Raw genomic sequence first — 22,461 nt, 5'->3', positions numbered from 1 at the left:
GGGTAGGTTGCAAAAAACTTGTTTTTCAATGAAACATCAAATGGAAACATTTGACAATTTATAGTTTATGATATATTTCTGATGTCATAATGCATAAAGCATGAATTACAGTAATTTTCTATTTTTGTTTTCGAATTAATTTTTTTTCTGTCAAAAATGTTTAAAAAAAACATTAGGGTGTGAATTTAGAGGTACAACAAAACACACCAAAAGAAAATTACTAGCTGAAATCATAAAAATTTATGTTTGATTTGTATTTAGACGCATTTTGATGCGCTTTAGCCCAGAATGGTAACGGTAACTGAATTATAAAAATAAATATTTTAAAGAATAATTTATGATTGGCCGAAAAATATTTTTACACCAACAGTGGTATAAGATAATAAAATCATATAAAGTTTTTAAGTGGTATTTTTTCAAAGAAGGAAATGATAGTAACCTTATGATTATTCACATGGATGGAAAAACTCCTCAGATCGGCTTGTTCATTATAAGAGAGTGTAATTTTTTCCGTCTTCTCCCCCAAGCTGTGCGGGCAGAGATAAATCGCACTGCAATCAAGTGTGGGTTGTCAACACATAAGAGTGAGCGAGAGCATTCACATTCGCTGATGAAGAGAATTCCATTCTCCGGATAAATCAATTGAACATTGTGTAGAGGAGAAATCTGGGAGCTATCACAGTTATTTCTTGGTACGTTTACGAGAAAAGACGTTACTCTCCGAACCACAGGTGTCCTGATTTTTTCAAGATTTGTCCGGTTTTTCGAGAGGCCGTCCTGATTTTTCAAAAACTCTTGAAATCTCCTGATTTTTGAAAATTGGTTTTGAATTATCCTGTCTTTAAAAAAAAATGTAATTTGTAAATGTAATTCAATGTAATTTGACGTTTCTATAAGAAATAGGTATTCCTTATTTACTCTTGCGATCTCTTTCAGTAAACGGCTAAACGCACACTTTTTTCAGTCATGGTATTTTTTTTTATTGAAACCAGTTAAATAAAAAAAACCATATATGAAAAAAGTGTGCGTATAAATAGAAAAAAAATACCATGACTAAAAAAAGTGTGCGCTTACTGAAGGGAGATCGCAAGAGTAATTAAGGAATTTTTCCTACAAAAACATCAAATATTTTTTACATGAATTATCATAAGGATACAATCATTTCCTTCTTTGAAAATATTTTAATCAAATTAAGTTACACGCTTATATAGGTAACTGTTCCATTTCTAAACGAACTTCGCTATTAGTGACTGTGACTTAATTTTACGCGAATTAAACAAAAACGTTTATTGTTCAATTTTCTCTGCAGGCCGTCACATTCCTCGCCATAACACACCGCACCGCAGCCCGCCCAGAACCTCCGCTGATCGGTGGAATTGGCACATCCAGCGGAGGGGGCAGCAGCAGTTTTGGCCCATATCCCCCACCTCGGCCACCACTGGATCAGGGAGGCTACAACTATGCTCCTCCCCCGCAGCTTCCCCAACAGCAGCCACCGCCCTCGATTGGCGTCAACAGCTTCGGATCGTCCAGCTCCGAGTACGGTCCTCCTGCTCCGGCACCGATCATTCATAAACACGTGTACGTGCATGTTCCACCACCGGATAACGAGATTCCCACCACCCGGTAAGTGCAATAAATACTTCTTCTCTCGCGGGATTACGTAATCGAACGACGGCGTGGCGGCGTGATGAGCTTCGGTTCATTTCAGTAGGTAGGAACGTGGGATGACCTCTGGGGGTCACCCGTGGACGCCCTGCGGATGATGGTTGGTTTGCAGATGGTATGGTGGCCACTTGACCTTCTTCGGCTGCTTTTATTGATTGGAGTTTGGCAGTTAGTTGTCGAGGAAGACCCCCGATATCGGTGTCTGTGAGTTTCCAACTACCTATGATGCTTAAATGCTAAAATTGAACTATTGGTACACTCTGGTGTCGTCGCCTATAGGTCTGCTGGTCATCAGACAAGTGTTGCAGCCTATCGACAGATCAGTGAAGATAGCAGACGCTAGATAGATAAATCTTTGGAACGAGAATCGATGAAAAATTTATTATTCAATTAGCCACAGCAAACGGCCGATAAGATCGTTCCGATTTGACATTTAAATCTGTCAAGAAGACTTTCGGTTGTCCTTTTGGAAGCTAATTTCAAGTACCTTCGAAAGAACATATAGCATATGACCTACGAGGTTTAAGGTTTATTCGAACACTTAGGAATTTCAATTCTGTTATTTGAAATGCAACTTTAATAAACATAGCTTGTAACTAGGTTATTTCATGATAAGACAATAAGGAAAAATAATTCCTGAGTTGTTGAATTGTCAGTTTTTGAAACTCGAGTTTAAGTTAGTGACGTATCTTATAGCTGACACCACGGCCGTAGGAACGGGGGGAAACTTAACATAAAAAATTAAAGTTATTCATCAAATTTTCATGATTTAGTAAGGTTATTCAAGCAAGAGTAACATTTTTTACTCAAAACTGATGCTTAAACCTTAAAAACTAATTGTGCTGCAGTTTTTTTTTAGTATTTCCGAGATAGAAATTCAGTTCTGCTTATTCAATATTGAGTAGGTATCTAAGAATCTTAGGCTAAAATTATACTCTTTTCGCAGGTTCTGGTTCCATATTACCAAAATCAAATTGTTTTTTTTTATTATTTCGCATACTGTATCCCGTTTAAGATTGAAGATTTTCGATTCCCTTTTCCATTAGAAAAAAAATCTGTTTACAAACCCTGTTTCAAAATTGATTTTGCCTTTTATTCAAAGCTCGTTTCATGATTTTCAAAACTAATATGGATTTTCAGTATTTAGAGATCAATTTTCCGAATATGAAATAAAGGAAATTAGAAATCATTATGAATATACAGGGTGACAATAAAGTTTCTGTACTTTTTCATAATGCTTCAAAATCGTAACTTTGCTTGATAATTAATCAAATCGAAAACCCTGAATAACAAGCAACTTTCTATGGAACCTTGGCAACAACATCAAACGAAAAAAGAAGCTCAAGATTGGATCGAAATTCCCTCCTACGACCTCAATACATTCCTTCAGTCAGTTGCAAATGCCTCCGACGATGCTCGCTGGCTCTTTTTCCCTTAATAACGTTCTAGAGTCTAGACCAGTGGTTTTCAAAGTGGGCCCTACCGCCCCCTTGGGGGCATATAGAGCTTCCAAGGGGACGGTGAGCTCAATTTTGAAATTTGGGAGGCGTTGGAAGAGCTCAAGGGGGCGGTGAGGTCGTTATTCACAAATCACGAAACCACGTATAATTTCACAGAGTCGTTAGCAAATTTTTGTTCCAGTATCTCAATAGTTTTTTTCTTAAAATATATCTAACAGATTTTATTAAATTGTCACAGATTTTGTATACGCTCTACGTGTTGATCTTGTTTTGGAAGATTATTTTGGATTATACTACTATCTATCAAAGGGGTTTTCAGATCATTTGCTCGGCGGAGCACTTTTTAGAACCAAAATTTTTGGCGGAGCACCTACATTTTTGAAAGAATGAAAAATCCAAGTTTTGAAAAATTGATAGTATTTATCGTTCAAATAAGATGTGCCTTGTCATCGTAGTCAATAAAATCAGTAATGAATGGCTACTCTTTGAATAGTCTTGTTTTTATTAACAAAATATGTGTCATCAAAAATTAATGATTTCAATAGAACAAATACGCTTTCTTGGATTTTTCAAGCTGTAACAAGTTTGGTTAAATTTATGTCAATTGTAGCCTGACGTCTGGTTCCGCGCTTAGTCGGGATCGGTATTTTGTCTTCGTTGCGGTATATGTAAAAAATCCAGACTCACATAGATAAGTTGTGGGAAACGGCAGAAAAATAAGTTTTGCTTTGTCGTACAGCTTTTTAAATTTATTTTTTCAGTTGACATCAATACTCCTCCTACTACTTTTTGGATACGAATCTTTCCTGAAGCTTTGAATCCGATGTCATATCTATCAAGGATTCATATTCTTGCGATGTTAATGATTCTGGTTTCTTTAACATAAAAATAGGCTGTTCCACTCATTTAAAGTCTTTGATCTTTTTATTATTTAATGATATTCTTCGGGGATTTTGCTGGAAGCTGTTCAACAGATCCTGCGGCAAAACATTGCAATTGTAAAAGACTTTATTAGACACGTGGGCCTGTTCGTTTAACTTTACACCAAGAAATACAAAAATAAATTTATCAACGAAAAGTTTTGTGATTGTCATAATTCTTGGAAATTTTCGGAGGATGACTTCAAGGTTATTTCTGATTGAATGCTTCTTAAATCCGGAAAGCTGTCCAGGTTGCGCTTTTTGAGTGATTCTGCCCAAAATTTGATTTTTCTCTTGATAGTCATGATGATTTTGCCGTTTTAATCGAAGATTATTATTTCTTTACCTTGCATTGAAAGACTAAAGTCATTCTTAATTCAAACAAGCGAGACAACGTTTTTCTACGAGATAATCAGCGATCTTCGGTATGAAGAAGTAGCGTGGAAAGTTGACTAACCATCTCTTCGCATTATGCCTTGAATAACCCTGAATTATTCGGTCGAGCCTTAATAAAGTAGATTATTTTTATGCTTTCGTCCAAGACTTCCTTCAAAGATGACGATAGTTTCTTCATAGCGAGTGCAATGTCGATGATGTAATGAATACTACCGCAACTTTTGGTCTTTTATTTGATCTTGGCAACGGCTCAAGACTTGGCCAGTATTTCCAACTATAGCTTTCGCACCGTCCATACATACATCTATGCAATTTTCCCATGGAATATTGTTGTCCGTAACATAATCATCAATTATTTAGCTTGAAAATTTCAGCCCCCGACGTGGAAGTTGGCAACGGTTTGCAAAGGAACAAATATTCTTCGAAACATTCAGAACCTTGATAGCGAACAAATATCATCAGAATTGCTAGTCCTGCTACATCTGTGGATTTGGCAAGCGGCATGTCGAATTTTGAAGTTCTCAATCGCTCTCAACAGCTTCAGCCATGTCACAAATTCGCCAAGAAACCGTGTTGTCAGACATGAAATGGGAATCGAATTTACCAATTCCACTATTTTATTATCAACCATGATACGGACGACTTTTGAATACAAGATTTGATTAAGTTTTCAGCAATAGTATGCGCTTCTTCAGCTTTTCCAATCGGTAGCTCGGCAAGTACGGCGCAAGAACAGCTCATTAAGTGTTTTGCACACTCAGTCCTTCAACACAACGTTGTTCGATCAAAGCAGTGCATTTTGACAATCCACCTTCCTTTGCCAACATCCCTGCAGGGATTCAGCCGCCAGTAAAAACAAAGTAAACTAAATTTATTCGTTCGTACTATATGCCTTGTAAAATTTATTTTCTCATGTTTCGATAAAAATGAAACGATAAAAAATTATCAGAGTTTTTCAAAGGTGGTTTATGATTTTCGTTGCGTACGTCGCGGAACACTTTCAAAAGCTTCGCGGAGCACCAAGTGCTCCGCGGAGCACGATCTGAAAACCCCTGATCTATCACTTCTACTGGAGACTAATTCTAGATTGCAATGCTCGATAATCTTTGAAATGTATTTTCTCAAAAATTCTACTAAAAAGAAAAAAATCTCGGTAAAATCAGTGTTAAAGGCGTCATCTGTGATTAAGTGATAGAATTTTTGGACTGAAAATATGAAAGAATTTTTTTAGGTTAGAGATCGTATATTTTAAGTCCTTAATTGTTCATTTTTATTTTAATCGATTCCATAAATCAGTTGTGACATTTGCCATAGATCAACTTTTAATCTATTCGCATATCATAAACTTTGCCGGAATTCAGTTATTAAAATTTAGTTTATACTTTAAGCCCGTGTATGCTGCATAACTTGGAAAATTCAGATATCCAAAAATAATACTACATTTACGTTATTTGAGCGGCTTGACAGTAATTAATTTATATTCCATAATCAGGGTTCAACAAAACGCACTCTTTTAGACGCGCGCGGCACACGCAAACCATTCCTCTCGAGCGAAACACTTCTTCGTTTGCGTTCTGGCCGTTGACGCGCTCTCGCTCGAAACAAAAACACGCGCGCTCAATCTTTTCCCCTCGTTCTCGTCGACGAGATGCACTATCCGAAATCTGCGCGAGCGGCCGAGTCAAACAGGCACGGCTAGCTCTCGCGCGTCCTAATCGAGCGGCGGGTGAGGCCTCTCTTTTGGCTCAAAGAACAGGACGCAGCGGCTCACAATGCAGCGCGCGGCGGCTCTCCGAATGGTCCGAGGCGGCCCTCTTTTCGTCACCGGGCGGCGCGCACGGGCTCGAGTGAGGGCCTTGTGTTTCGTTCGTGTTTCTGTTTGCAGTGCCGATTGAGAAATCTGTGTGTATGATTTTATCAACAGGATAGTTAAAATATATGTAAGCGCGCAATGGGATTTGGCGGAAGGTTATAAGAATTAATGTAGGATGTTAAAAATGTTCTAGCCACTAGTAATAGTTACCAGCACTAGTAACTATGAAAAATTTACCATGCAATAGTAAAATTTCGCGAAAAACGCCAAATCAAAGAGCTTTACACAAGGATTGTTAAAATGAATGTAAAAATTTTTCTAGCCACTAGTAATAGTTACCAGCACTAGTAACTATGAAAAATTTACCATGCAATTGTAAAATTTCGCAAAAAATGCCTAATGAAAGAGCTTAACACAAGGATTGTTAAAATGAATGTTAAAAATATTCTAGCCGCTAGTAATAGTTACCAGCACTAGTAACTATGAAAAATTTACCATGCAATAGTAAAATTCCGCGAAAAACGCCAAATCAAAGAGCTTTACACAAGGATTGTTAAAATGAATGTTAAAAATATTCTAGCCGCTAGTAATAGTTACCAGCACTAGTAACTATGAAAAATTTACCATGCAATAGTAAAATTCCGCGAAAAACGCCAAATCAAAGAGCTTTACACAAGGATTGTTAAAATGAATGTTAAAAATATTCTAGCCACTAGTAATAGTTACCAGCACTAGTAACTATGAAAAATTTACCATGCAATTGTAAAATTTCGCGAAAAATGCCTAATGAAAGAGCTTAACACAAGGATTGTTAAAATGAATGTTAAAAATATTCTAGCCGCTAGTAATAATTACCAGCACTAGTAACTATGAAAAATTTACCATGCAATAGTAAAATTACGAGAAAAACGCCAAACCAAAGAGCTTTACACAAGGATTGTTAAAATGAATGTTAAAAATATTCTAGCCGCTAGTAATAGTTACCAGCACTAGTAACTATGAAAAATTTACCATGCAATAGTAAAATTTCGCGAAAAACGCCAAATCACAGAGCTTTACACATGGATTGTTAAAATGAATGTTAAAAATATTCTAGCCGCTAGTAATAGTTACCAGCACTAGTAACTATGAAAAATTTACCATACACTATTAAAATTTCGCGAAAAACGCCAAATCAAAGAGCTTTACATCAGGATTGTTAAAATGAATGTTAAAAGTATTCTAGCCACTAGTAATAGTTACCAGCACTAGTAACTATGAAAAATTTACCATGCAATAGTGAAATTTCGCAAAAAACGCCAAATCAAAGAGCTTAACACAAGGATTGTTAAAATGAATGTTAAAAATATTCTAGCCGCTAGTAATAGTTACCAGCACTAGTAACTATGAAAAATTTACCATGCAATAGTAAAATTTCGCGAAAAACGCCAAATCACAGAGCTTCACACATGGATTGTTAAAATGAATGTTAAAAATATTCTAGCCGCTAGTAATAGTTACCAGCACTAGTAACTATGAAAAATTTACCATGAACTATTAAAATTTCGCGAAAAACGCCAAATCAAAGAGCTTTACATCAGGATTGTTAAAATGAATGTTTAAAGTATTCTAGCCACTAGTAATAGTTACCAGCACTAGTAACTATGAAAAATTTACCATGCAATAGTGAAATTTCGCAAAAAACGCCAAATCAAAGAGCTTTACACAAGGATTGTTAAAATGAATGTTAAAAATTTTTCTAGCCACTAGTAACAGTTACCAGCACTAGTAACTATGAAAAATTTACCATGCAATAGTGAAATTTCGCAAAAAACGCCAAATCAAAGAGCTTAACACAAGGGTTGTTAAAATGAATGTTAAAAATATTCTAGCCACTAGTAATAGTTACCAGCACTAGTAACTATGAAAAATTTACCATGCAATAGTAAAATTTCGCGAAAAACGCCAAATCAAAGAGCTTTACACAAGGATTGTTAAAATGAATGTTAAAATTTTTTCTAGCCACTAGTAATAGTTACCAGCACTAGTAACTATGAAAAATTTACCATGCAATAGTGAAATTTCGCAAAAAACGCCAAATCAAAGAGCTTAACACAAGGATTGTTAAAATGAATGTTAAAAATATTCTAGCCACTAGTAATAGTTACCAGCACTAGTAACTATGAAAAATTTACCATGCAATAGTGAAATTTCGCAAAAAACGCCAAATCAAAGAGCTTAACACAAGGAATGTTAAAATGAATGTTAAAAATATTCTAGCCGCTAGTAATAGTTACCAGCACTAGTAACTATGAAAAGTTTACCATGCAATAGTGAAATTTCGCAAAAAACGCCAAAACAAAGAGCTTCACACAAATATTGTTAAAATGAATGTTAAAAATATTCTAGCCACTAGTAATAGTTACCAGCACTAGTAACTACGAAAAATTTACCATGGAAAAGTAAAATTGCGCAAAAAACGCCAAATCAAAGAGCTTTACACAAGGATTGTTAAAGTGAATGTTAAAAATTTTCTCGCCACTAGTTATAGTTACCACCACTAGTAACTATGAAAAATTTACCATGAACGAGTAAAATTTCGCGAAAAATGCCAAATCAAAGAGCCTTACGCGTAGAATGTCGAAATGAATGTTGGAATATCCTAGCAACTAGTTATAGTTATCAGCACTAGTAACTATGAAAAATTGCTAAGTAAAATTTCGCAAAAAACGCGAAATTTTAATATTGCATGGTAAATTTTGCATAGTTATTAGTGCTGGTAACTATTACTAGTGGCTAGCATATATTCAACAATCGTTTTAAAAATCCTTGTGTAAGGCTCTTTCATTTGACGTTTTTTGCAAAATTTAACTTTTGCATGGTATTTTTTCATAGTTACTAGTGCTGGTAACTATTACTTGTGGCTAGTATATTTTCAATATGCATATACAATCCTTATGTTCAGCTTTTTGATTTGGCGAATTTTGCGATATTTTACTACTGTATGGTAAATTTTTCATAGTTACTAGTGCTGGAAACTATTACTAGTGGCTGGATTATTTTGAACATGCATTTTAACAATTCTTATTTAAGGCTGTTTGATTTGGCGAATTTTGCGAAATTTTACTATGGCATGGTAAATTTTTCATAGTTACTAGTGCTGGTAACTATTTTTTGCGGCTAGAATATTTTTAACATTCATTTTAACATTCCTTGTGTAAAGCTCTTTGTTTCGGCATTTTTCGCGAAATTTTACTATTGCATGGTAAAATTTTCATAGTTACTAGTGCTGGTAACTATTACTAGTGGCTAGAATATTTTTAACATTAATTTTAACATTCCTTGTGTAATGCTCTTTGATTCGGCATTTTTCGCGAAATTTTACTATTGCATGGTAAAATTTTCATAGTTACTAGTGCTGGTAACTATTACTAGTGGCTAGAATATTTTTAACATTCATTTTAACATTCCTTGTGTAAAGCTCTTTGATTCGGCATTTTTCGCGAAATTTTACTATTGCATGGTAAAATTTTCATAGTTACTAGTGCTGGTAACTATTACTAGTGGCTAGAATATTTTTAACATTCATTTTAACATTCCTTATGTTAAGCTCTTTGATTTGGCATTTTTCGCGAAATTTTACTATTGCATGGTAAAATTTTCATAGTTACTAGTGCTGGTAACTATTACTAGTGGCTAGAATATTTTTGACATTCATTTTAACATTCCTTATGTTAAGCTCTTTGATCTGGCATTTTTCGCGAAATTTTACTATTGGATGGTAAATTTTTCATAGTTACTAGTGCTGGTAACTATTACTAGTGGCTAGAATATTTTTAACATTAATTTTAACATTCCTTGTGTAAAGCTCTTTGATTTGGCATTTTACGCGAAATTTTACTATTGCATGGTAAAATTTTCATAGTTACTAGTGCTGGTAACTATTACTAGTGGCTAGAATATTTTTAACATTAATTTTAACAATCCTTGTATAAAGCTCTTTGATTCGGCATTTTTCGCGAAATTTTACTATTGCATGGTAAAATTTTCATAGTTACTAGTGCTGGTAACTATTACTAGTGGCTAGAATATTTTTAACATTCATTTTAACATTCCTTATGTTAAGCTCTTTGATTTGGCATTTTTCGCGAAATTTTACTATTGCATGGTAAAATTTTCATAGTTACTAGTGCTGGTAACTATTACTAGTGGCTAGAATATTTTTGACATTCATTTTAACATTCCTTATGTTAAGCTCTTTGATCTGGCATTTTTCGCGAAATTTTACTATTGGATGGTAAATTTTTCATAGTTACTAGTGCTGGTAACTAGTACTAGTGGCTAGAATATTTTTAACATTAATTTTAACATTCCTTGTGTAAAGCTCTTTGATTTGGCATTTTACGCGAAATTTTACTATTGCATGGTAAAATTTTCATAGTTACTAGTGCTGGTAACTATAACTAGTGGCTAGAATATTTTTAACATTCATTTTAACATTCCTTATGTTAAGCTCTTTGATTTGGCGTTTTTCGCGAAATTTTACTATTGCATGGTAAATTTTTCATAGTTACTAGTGCTGGTAACTATTACTAGTGGCTAGAATATTTTTGACATTCATTTTAACATTCCTTATGTTAAGCTCTTTGATTTGGCATTTTTCGCGAAATTTCACTATTGCATGGTAAAATTTTCATAGTTACTAGTGCTAGTTACTATTACTAGTATGTATTTTAAAACTTGTAACATTGATTGTTATAACCCTCCTCTCAAGGCTATTGCGTGCTTCTATCTGTTTTACCATATCTATTGATTTAATTATTCGCAGAGATTATTCCGTCGGTCCTTAATAACGAAAACACGGCGAACACACCGTGTGCTAAAGAGAGCCGCGCGCGCCGTCCGGTGAGCCGCCGTGTCCTCTCGGTAGATGCTCGGTGTTCCTACACGCACGCGGCAGAAAAACGCAAACGCAGTTTCCGAACCGCTCGCGCTCTCGAATAGCCGCGCGCGAATTCGCTCTGCTCAAAAATTTTCAATCTGCGTTTTGGTCGCAAATTTCTCGAGAGAATTTCGAGCAATCAAATGTGCCCGTGAACCGAGAACGAAAGAGCTGCGTTTTATTTGCTCTTTCTCATTGGACGCACTCCTGCGTGTTGAACCCTGTCCATAATGCAAATTAATGATGAATTTAGAATTTTCTTTACCAAAATTTAAGATATATGATTTGATATCAAAATGAACACATCAATCAGTTTAAGTATTTGTCCAGGAAACTAAACAATGAATTAAGAGTTTTCTGGAAGTTTGAAGCAATATGTGAGGCCCTCGGAGCCAAAAGGGTATAGGGTGCATAAAAGCTAATTTTGCTAATTTGCATTTTTCTTTCACCACACAATAGTAGGCCTAGCGTGGTTCGTCCCACAAGAGGTAGACTTGCAGTACGAACGAACTGCACAATTCTATCTGTACTTACCACTGCAAGGTACCTAGTAGGCCCGTGAGGAACAAAACGATGAAGTGTGATGAAAAGTTTTTCAAATTAAAATTACCCTTCCGCTCATTTTCAACATCTTTCACCTTATTCTAATCTTCTATCCGTCTATAATCTTTAAATTCTTAAATATTCTTTCTCAAAGAATATGAAATTTCACCGATATAGCCGATAAAATAATTTCGTAAAATAAATTTACTGTGATTAACTCTTCATTCCAATTGTGAAAAATTTCACTGAAATTTAATTTTTTTTTCTGTATGTTGGTAATCCACCATGGGTGCACGGATTCACCGCAGTTTCTGCCAAAGTATGTGCTCACATGCATTCTTTAGATTATTATGTTCGACAAATCTCCAATGCAGCGCGCCCTGAAATTTATTTATTTTTCTGTGCAAAAAAAGGCTAAATTTTTAGATTCAACTCGAAAGAGTTCAGGAAGTCCGTGCTTATAAGTACTTTTAGTAAATAGTCTTTTGAATGCCGAGAGCTTATGAACGGAACAATTTTGCATTCCATGTAATGTTTTTTTTAAATTTACTTCGGAACACCTACAAAATTTTTCAGGAAGACCGGTAAACTTTGGAAATGAGCGGCGATTTGACATTCATGGAATTTATAGTGATGGTTTCTATTCGCTTGAAAAAACTCGTAAAAATACATGGAACGAAAGTTTTTAATTAGATTAATCTGTACTTCAAACAGGCATATGCAGAAACTTTAAATTTATATAGCGTACCGTCCACTGGGGCAACATGCAAAACTTTTCAACTTCAATGGCTTCTAAAATCTTAATGCCTACAGATAATCATACCTCTTGTACGTCAAAAGTTTTAAGGTTGATGGGACACCAAATTGACGTAGTCAGAAAAATTATTGGTGTTACCAGTTATTTTAAATTTTCAAAAACATGCGATTTTCACCCTACTAAGAAAAAGGGGTAAATTGCAACGAACTCTGTTATTCATGAAAAATCAAATGGAAGCGTTTGTAAATTTATAGTTTTTGTAACATTTATGATGTCATAACGCATGAAGCCCCAATTGCAGTATTTTTTTTTGTTTTGTTCGAATTAAATTTTACATTTTTCTATCTAAAATGTTTTTAAGGAGAAAGTGTAAATTTGCTGCATACATTTAGCGGTAAAAAATACTACAAATATTCTATTAGCTTAAATCATGAAAATAAATCTTAGGATGGCTGAAATTTGAATGATAACAAACACATAATGCAAAACAATCATATCCCAGCATATGGAAACGAGATTTAGGAGATTTAGTACTGATTTTCATTTTGTTGCATTTTCCCCAGACAGGTAAGTGAATTATAAAAATATTAAAAAAATGGTGATTGTCGGAAAAATATTTTTACATCAACAGTGTTGGTATGGTGGATAATAAAAGCAATATAAAGTTTGTAAGTGATATCATTAAGCCAATCCATCACACTGGGTCACACACGGTATTCTGTTTTTCCCTGGAAGATCTGAGAAAAATTACTTGTTTGGCCCGCGACCAAATCTTATATCCAAGATTTGACCTGCCTATTGAAAATGTGGGCCACCCATGGTCTAGACCCTATCAGTGCCACTAAGTTCGAATACAAATAAAAATAACGGTAATTCAAAATCCACTGGCCAGATTTTTGTTTTACTCAACTGGAAAGGTAATTCAATCACACCTTTTGTTTAGGAAATTTTTTACCTTAAACCAATTATATGAACTTCAGCGGTTTCTCGAGTCCACCGTAAGCGGCACGCTCATCTATTGTTGAAATTTCGTTCCCTATAAGAATGCTGACGATTTTTATAGAGAGTCAAAATAGGTTTCCTGTATTTGTTTATTCTCGACAACATGTATGATATAACTAACCAACCCAAGAGGGCTATATTTAAAGGGCAAGGCACTTTTCATTTTAAGCCAATATTTCTGAAAACCTGTATTATTCTGCGAAAAATGACATATAAAAATAAACACTACATGCAAAATTAGCCAAAATATCCATCATTGACAAATGTAAACTTAATAAAAGTTACACAAGCACATATTTTATGGTTTTAATATATTTATGATGTGCAATTATTCTATGCTCCATCACGTTGATAAGCTTTGTGATGAAAATCAGCTTGCACGTAGCTACTTTTTCGACATTTCACACATAATACGAAAAAATAGATTTTATATGAGACAAATTTAGGAATTCTGTATGTACTTGTTTATTCTCGACATCATCAATGATCATGAGAATTTGTCCAAAGGAGGCAGATTAGGTGACCTGTAAACTATTTATTTTGGTCAATAAATTGGATTTTTTGCCTGTACCAGTACTTGTGGTGTGAAAAGGCTGATAAAAAACGAATACTTAATGAAAATTAATTCTTCGACACCAGGAATAGTTTGTCTGATAATAGCAAAAAATGACTCTAAAAAAAGTTAAATTTATATGCTACGCACGGCTTTACCACACCATTTGGTTAAAAACTGTATTTGAACTTATTGAACACCCCGTAGGTCATCTCCGGTACCACATTGCAAAGCTGAGGGGTTTTTCCTACAAGATGGATTGAATGGGATGATTCTTCAGCACAGACCTGTCAGTTTGGCAGGCTGGTACTTTTGACCCTGTAGCTCCAAAAGCGAAAATAATAGCTTTTTACAGTTGAACAATGGTCGATTTTGGGAAATTCGCAAAGCTCTAATCCAACTAAAGCTGTGAATCCATCTGGACCAAAATCTTCCGTTGTGCACTGTTTGAGTACCGGGGCATCAAGCTACGGCAGTCTTCGATGCAACACTTTTCCAATTTTCATTTTAATATAATGCAACAAAGTTATCATTAAATTTTAATGATAACAAAATGATGATGACCTATGTTCTCACATCGTGAGATGTTTTTTTTAAGTTTCTGATTCTCATAGAAAATTCAAAAAAATCGAGCAATGGATGTTCAAATTTTTACATTTTTCGATGCCGTTAAAATCTTTACCCAGTATGACGGATTGGCTTAACGATATCACCGACAAACTTTATATTGCTTTTATTGTCCTATACCAACAATGTTGGTGTGAAATATTTTTCGGAAAATCATCATTTTTTTTAAATTAATATTTTTTTAATTTCATAACCAATCTGAGCTAAATGCATCAAAATGCAAATCAAAGATTCACCTTATCGTTTGCATATGCTGGATTATGATTGTTTTGCATCAGGCGTTTGTTAATTTCAAAATCTCAACCATCCAACACAAATTTTTTATGATTCGAGCTAGTAGAGTTTTTTGGTGTTTTTAACCCCAAAATGTTTGCAGCACTCTTGTGCTTCTTCTTTAAAAACAGTTTTGTAAAATTTAATCCAAACAAAACCAAGAATTATTGCAAATATATCAAAAACTTTTAATTTTCGAACGTTTCCATTTGATTTTTGATTAAAAACAACTTACCCCTTTTTCTTGGTAGGGTTAAAATCGCATGTTTTTGTAAATTTAAAAATAACTGGAAAAAACAATCGGAAGCCGATCTAACGTGGAAAAAAACTGGACAACGGAAATTTCTATGGGTTTACTTGAAGAATTGGAATAGGACTATTGGAATTTGACAAGGGATTCGTGCTGATGGACAGGCTGTCGACTTCGAGTGTCATTCAGATGAATTGGAATACATACAGGTTTACCCGAAAGCGAACATTGAATGAAAGCTTCTATTCAAGACTTTTTTTTGCCTTTTGGTGGTCAATATCCTATCTGCTGATCGAGTTATAATTTTGATAAAATGCTATCAAAGGGTGATATAATTTAGTTTAGTTTTAGTTTAGTTTAGCTAAGACTTTTTGTTATAATTTGAGATATTTACTAAACTATATCTCATTTTGATGTGAAAAAAATCTTTAAAAAAAAATCTCATTTGATATGATTTTGTTTTGCTCTTCTGATCGGGTGTGCATTCAAGGGTTAAATGCATCATCAAAGGGAAAGTCAAAGCGTACGGATCGGATCGGTATATTTCACCCCTGAAGGCTAATGGATGTTCCAGAAAATGTGAAATTCAAGTGTACTACCAAGCATCCCGCGCCCGGAGGATTGAAAATAACTTCTGATTTCATAAAAGCTGGAATTAAAAATAAAACTGAAGTTTACATAGACATTTTGAAGAATCAAGAGCTTCCGTGGATTCGGCCAAACTCTGGTGAACCCTATTTAGAATGTTGTTTTTTAACCAGATGGAACCCATACCATACCTCGAAACGGACCCAAACCTGGCTGGAGAAGAATATGAAATTTTCACCGAAGGATCTTTGGCCTTCGAACAGTCCGAATTGGAACCCCCTCGATCATTTGATATGGGGTTCAAGCTGATTCTCTGAAGGCTTCCATGTCGAAGGCGTGGGCTTTAATGTTAGAGGCCTATGTTGCGAAGGTTTGCTCCCGATTCAGATATCGCCTGAATGAAAAAAAATTGAATCGTGTTAAACAGTTCAAAGTAGGGCAACTAACCCTGGCTCTACAAAGTTTTGAAACTATTCTACAAAAGCAAAAAAAAAATTTTTTTTAATCATTTCTAGAATTGACTAAATTGAAATGTAATAGCTTAATTAGAAAATGGTAAAAAGGAAACCAATCATTTTAAAATTTTAGCAAAACGATTTCAATAAAATTTCGTTTTGTATGTTATCATATTAGGTACATTATAAAGCAGTTATGTTATAAATCTTGATCTTACAGGGAGTTGGCAAACTAGAAAACCTTGACAGCCACCGATCGGCTGGTGGCTGGTGTTCAGTCGTTAAAGATGCTCTGCTATGATGCCATCTTTCCCAGAACCAGTTTAGTTTTATTCCTAAACCAATCCAGTGGCAATAATTCAACTTTATTAGATAAAAACCCACTGACTAACTCGACACCTACCTCGGCTTAGGTTTCGAGCTGCACCAAGATAGAAATGCACACCACCAAGATTTGGTTTAAAGATGAAGCGAAAAACGGCTTCACGAAATTTCGAAACCCTGAACCGGAGACTACGAGCTTAGAATTGCGTGGTCACTGCACTTTTAAGTGACTAATTTGAATACAAATTCAGAGCTCTGCGGTACCTGTGTGGTGTGGATTGCCAAACCCATGATGCACCGAGAACGAACAAATAGGTGCACTCCAATAGGTGTTGGGGAAGACATTTATGATCTTGAATTGTTAATAGCTTCTCGGAGAAACCAGGTTTTTTTACGCATTCAAACTAAATTTACCACTTGTTGAACAAAATGAACCAACAAAAGAGCCTAGAGATTGATTTTTCACACAGGTTTGTGCGGAGTAGAGACGGTTTGTTGAAGAATGTTTCTATGACTCAATTCCGATCGCCGCTGGAGAGCAAAAGCTCGCAAAAGCGTTCAGTTATGCTAGCGTCCATTCATAAAAAAAAATAGCTGCACATTAGAAGTAGAAGTAGGTGTAGTGGATGAGCTGCGTGGGAGGTGCAAGTAATTGCAACGATGAAGTTGCCGCAGATAAGCTTATACAAATTGGCGACAGTACTTAGCAGCGTATTGTTTTTATTCTTATGTTATGTTTTTTGTCACAGTTCCGACGAAACTAATTGGAAGCACAATTCAATTTGTTCACTCATTTGCAAGGTGGGTGCATCGGACAGTTTATTCACTTTAAGAGGCAACTTTGTTTGTGATCGCATCGTGTTCTAAAACAATAGGCGCTTTGCTTTTTAATTTTTAAACATTCAATTGTAATTCAATTAATGTAAGCGTACTTGCCATAGCGCCAACGTAGAATATTAATGAACAAATTGTCGGCGAAATCCGCAATCTCTTCTAAGCAAAGTTTTGAATTGATTGATTGATGGTTAACAGAACAAAGACCGCACCAGTCAAAATGACTGGTTTGACACTTTGGTTGTTGAATATCTTTTAAATACTTCGTTTGAAAAATTCACAAAAATACGACTTTTCATGAATATTAAATGAATCTCTACAAATCTGTGTATTTTTTATTTCTCTAGCTCTTTTAATAAGCGGAATAAATTTCACCATGACCAGTTAAAATGACTGGTAGAATTCACAGCCCTATATAACTCAAACATGATATAATTTTTTCGTTTTCTTTTAGTTTTATTTGCAATCTTCATTCAAAACAATGATCTCAAGTTGTTTTATGGAGGGCAGAAGTGTTTCATTCGTTATAAAATTATTGATTTTCGAAGCGAAGTCATGAATATTTGTGAAAAAAGTTCTCGGATTGACCGCTGTGTGGCGCTTCAAGGACTTGACTTTCAATTTTATTGCTCAGTTTTGTTGCTGAACTATAATTAAACTTTCTGTCAAAATTTCTGTCAACATTGCTTCGAATTTTGTGAAAGTTGTGTTAAACTTAATACATGCACTTCGAGTAATTTGAGTAATTTTAGGTTATAAACATCTTTTATTCTAAACTAGTAAAGGGTGATACGGTCAAAATTTGGTCAAGTGAAAACGCGTGTAAATCGGTGAAATCGTTTATTTAAAAAATCAAATTAAATTTCTTTTTCAAGTTTAATTAGTATAAAATTTAGGAAAAATATTCAGTTAGGCTTCCGCTTTTCCAAATCCGAATTGCCGGGCCTTAAGCTTAACCCCTGCCATCAGATTTTGTACAGCCACCTTGTCCACCTTCTTCGCCGCAGAAAGCCAGTTTGCCTTGAACAGCTGCTCGTCCTTAGCTGTTTTTTTGGTCTTCTTTAGGTTCCGCTTGACAATAGCCCAGTATTTCTCGATTAGGCGGAGCTCTGGTGTGTTGGGAGGGTTCTTGTCCTTGGGAACCACCTGCACGTTGTTGGCGGCGTACCACTCCATGGCCTTTTTACCGTAATGGCAAGATGCCAAATCCGACCAAATCAGTACGGAACAAGCGTGTTTCTTCAGGAAAGGCAGCAGACGTTTATTCAAACACTCTTCCATGTAACTTTCTTGGTTGACAGTCCCGGAAGCTTTTAAAATGCTGCTTTTCAAGCCACAGGTACAGATGGCTTGCCAAACCAGGTATTTCTTCGCGAGCTTTGATAGTTTCATGTGCTTGAAAATATCTGCAACCTTTCCCTTTCCTTTTGCCGTATAAAACTCCTGTCCCGGAAGCTGCTTGTAGTCGGCTTTGACGTAGGTTTCGTCGTCCATTACCACGCAGTCAAACTTTGTCAGCATCGTCGTGTACAGCCTTCGGGATCGAGCTTTGGCCGTCGTATTTTGTTTGTCATCGCGATTTGGAGTCACTAACTTTTTTTAAGTCGATAGTCTGGCTCGTTTTTTGGCTCGATGCACGATTGTAGACGATACACCCAGCTTATGTGCGGCATGTCGGAGAGAGAGATTAGGGTTTCGCATGAAACTACCGGCAACTCTCTTTGTCGTCTCAGCGGCTTCCGGTTTTCGATTTCCCCCCGATCCAGACTTCCTGGCTGTCGACAAACGTTCCCCAAACACTTTAGATAATTACATTTGTAACGGTTGATTTGGCAACTTTTAGCGATTTCTCCAGCTTTGCGTGCGAGTAGCTCGGATTTTCGCGATGCGCGAGCAAAATTTTGATACGCTGCTCTTCTTCCTTGGACGGCATTTTGACTAAATCAATATTATTCATTTGAATTTTTTTTTGAAGAAACAAATCGACATAGGAATTCAACAATATTGATTCATTATTTTTGTTTTCACAGTTTTCCGTCACACGACATAACTTGAGGCACATAATTCCTAAAACTCACTCGGTCAATGCCAACCGTTCTCCAATTTCCTTGATGTTGATTCAATTACCATCTTATCAGATAAATATACGATTGGAAATACCTGAATTATTATAATAAATAAATATATAATGTCAAGATATGATTGAAACTTTTTTTCCGGAAACGAATAAAACGGAACTTTAAATAAAAATGGTTGATTTAAAATTCATATTGAGACATGGTTGACATGTTTAGATTTGGTATAGTTTTCATTTTATTTTCTAGTAATCTGTCTCACGATATGACACTTGACGAACACAATTCCTGAAATTCAACCGTCCTCCATTTTATCTTCTGTTTTTCTTTAAGTTGAGCAATTTACCATTGATGCAAGGTTTCACTGCCATTCATCCAAAATCAACTTTTTTACATGCCAAAGGTAAAGAATAACGGCATTAATAGATTAGAAATGATTGTATTCTTTTTTTAACGAATAGTCACTCGTCATGCGGTCTAGACTTTTTTGTCCGATTGGGAAGCACGTGCTTCGCCAATCCATCGGGTTGGATGTATGGGTGAACGTAATTGCGCCTCTCGCTATTACTTCTCTCAGCCATTCAATTGATGTGGGACAAAGAGTCTAAAACGCACCATTGAAGCTTTTCGTAAAAATATGCTCTTGACTCAATTTTCAACACCTATAAATTTTCTTCTAATAAGCATCTGCTTTATCTATCCGTCATTTCTTTCATATCTGTAATTCTTCTATCAAGAATTTTTCATTATAACGTTAACCGCAATACCATTAAACTAGCATATAATAATAGATTAGAAAGAAAATTTGTGTAATATCCATGGTTCTTCACTACGGGTGCACGGGATCCACCGCATTTTCAGTTCGTTATAGTTATAAGATTTGTCAAAATACTTTTTCAAAAAAAAAAATGCAATATTTGATGAAAATGCGGTGAATCCGTGCACCCATAGTGAAAAACCACAAAATTGAAGTGCAACCGTGCACCCATGGTCAAAACCTGTAATCATTTAACATAAATTTCTAACAGGATTGGCAATGTATTTTAATTTTTTGATAATTATTTTAAATATTCAACTTATGACATACACGCAATCGTCAACTATGCCAAAATGAGGTGATTCTGAGCACCCATGGTGAACAAATTTTTCCATTTTATAACAAAAATATTGTCGAATGAGTAACAAAATAATATCAAAAGAAAAAAGTAAAAAAAAAATGTTATAAAAAATTTCCTTTTTACCAGCCATTTACGGTCCAAATAGGTATATTCAATGCAGGTCTTTCTTATACCGATTTATGCTGTTATAACAGTGATTTTGATATTCAGTTCCAGTTTTGTTTAGACTTCATAAACATTTTTTGAACCTAAATATAGATTGAAGAATTTTGAAATTTTGAAATATTGTTAACAGATAGTCGAAACATAAATATAATATCATCGAAACCTTATCAGTTAAAAAAAATAATTTGTCCTAATATAACTTTCTTTTTTTCTGCTGGAGTGCGATCTGTTGATGTTAATTTTTCAACAAATGATTAAATCAAAAAAATTTAGTTTACTTCATTAGCGTTTGCGATTTCTTCACTGGCACGGGGGCAAACTTCTACGGGTTGCAATCGCTTGCTTGAGGTTCAAACCTTGGGCAAAAGTGGTGAACTTCTAAATCGATAAACGAACACAATGACAGCAGTTAGGGCAAAACTCGTGAATAACTAGGTTGCCTTTGCTAATACATGAAATATGCTAATACATGAAATATAATATATAATACTTTCAATTAGGTATTTAATTTTTCGTGTTTGGTACCTACCAGATATCTTAGAAAAAGTTCACCGAAAAAAAGGCGAAGATGAAGAAAGCTTAATTTTTGTTCATTTATTGCTTTTTTTTTTATTTTAATGGAGAAACCCTTTAATTTATCTTTGATTTTTAATTTTTAATTAAAAAAAAATGCTTTTTCAAACTCCCTTGAATGCATCTTTACTAAGCACACATCATTCGAATGCAGTTCGATGTAAACAATGCGTTGATCTTCCTGTATTTGAAACAAATCTTCCATAATATTTTGTGTTTTCGAAGTATTGAAACATTTTATTGACTATTTTGAGAGTATTTAAATCAACGTTATCTAGATCGCAATCATATTCTTCTAGTAACTACATTGTTATGGAAAAATGACACTTTCTATTCAAAGTTTAACTAGTCCTTATCTTCCAGTTGATGCACAATATATGATGCACAATTATTTTATTTCAATAAATTTAATCAAGAACAAAGTTATGAAAATTCTCAACTTTTGCTGTCAAAATCAATCACAAAAAGTTGGCACGATGTTGACCATCTACCAGGGGCGGTCCTAGAGTTGGCTCTTGGGGGGGGTGATTTTCCAAATTTTTAAAAATCAGGCAATAAAAAGGATCGTAAATATCTGGCGAAAATACGTGTATTTTAAGAAACAGAGTAGGAGATGGAGGAGGGGGGGGGGGGGGTGTTGGAGAAGGTCGGTAGTGTGTTTGTTATTTGACAAAATTGGAAATTAAAGAAAAATAGTGAACATTTTTTTTACAAAATTCTTATTTTGATATCCTTTCTCCGAATCTTAGATGATCACTGCGAAAAAGTTTTGATAAAAAGATCATTTTAGTAATTTTTACATTTGGCAGTTTGGAATTTCATAACTTTAAGAATTCTTTAAAGAATTTTCTGATATCAATGTCATTTCACAAATGAAAATTGAACACACATTTTCGTAGAAGAAAATGTAAAAAAAAAATCTCCAAGTTATCCACAATATTGTTACTGGGAATTTTCATATCAGGCTATGACCTTCACTAAAATTTTAATAATTCTCATTTTGCAACGATTCCAAAACAATTATTTTAGATAAGTTTGTTAATAATTAATATAAATTTAAGACTGAACATTTAATTATTTTTCTGAAGTATCGATTTTTTTTTAGTTCTTGTTCAAATTCTTAAATTTTTCAATTTAAATTTAATT

At 34.7% G+C, this 22,461-nt stretch overlaps 1 protein-coding gene across 2 annotated transcripts in view; it reads left to right on the top strand.

The window, feature by feature from the left end:
• LOC129757232 (uncharacterized) overlaps positions 1–22,461 on the top strand; it is a 55,048-nt gene that overhangs the window by 12,022 nt on the left and 20,565 nt on the right. For both annotated transcript variants that reach the window (XM_055754387.1, XM_055754395.1), the window contains exon 2: positions 1,310–1,626. In XM_055754387.1, the coding sequence (XP_055610362.1) occupies positions 1,310–1,626 (317 nt within the window). The remainder of the gene's footprint in view (positions 1–1,309; positions 1,627–22,461) is intronic.

The sequence above is a fragment of the Uranotaenia lowii genome, chromosome 1 (genome assembly GCF_029784155.1).
Source record: "Uranotaenia lowii strain MFRU-FL chromosome 1, ASM2978415v1, whole genome shotgun sequence".
NCBI classification, from domain to species: Eukaryota; Metazoa; Arthropoda; class Insecta; order Diptera; family Culicidae; genus Uranotaenia; species Uranotaenia lowii.
This window is presented reverse-complemented; position numbering and strand designations above follow the sequence as displayed.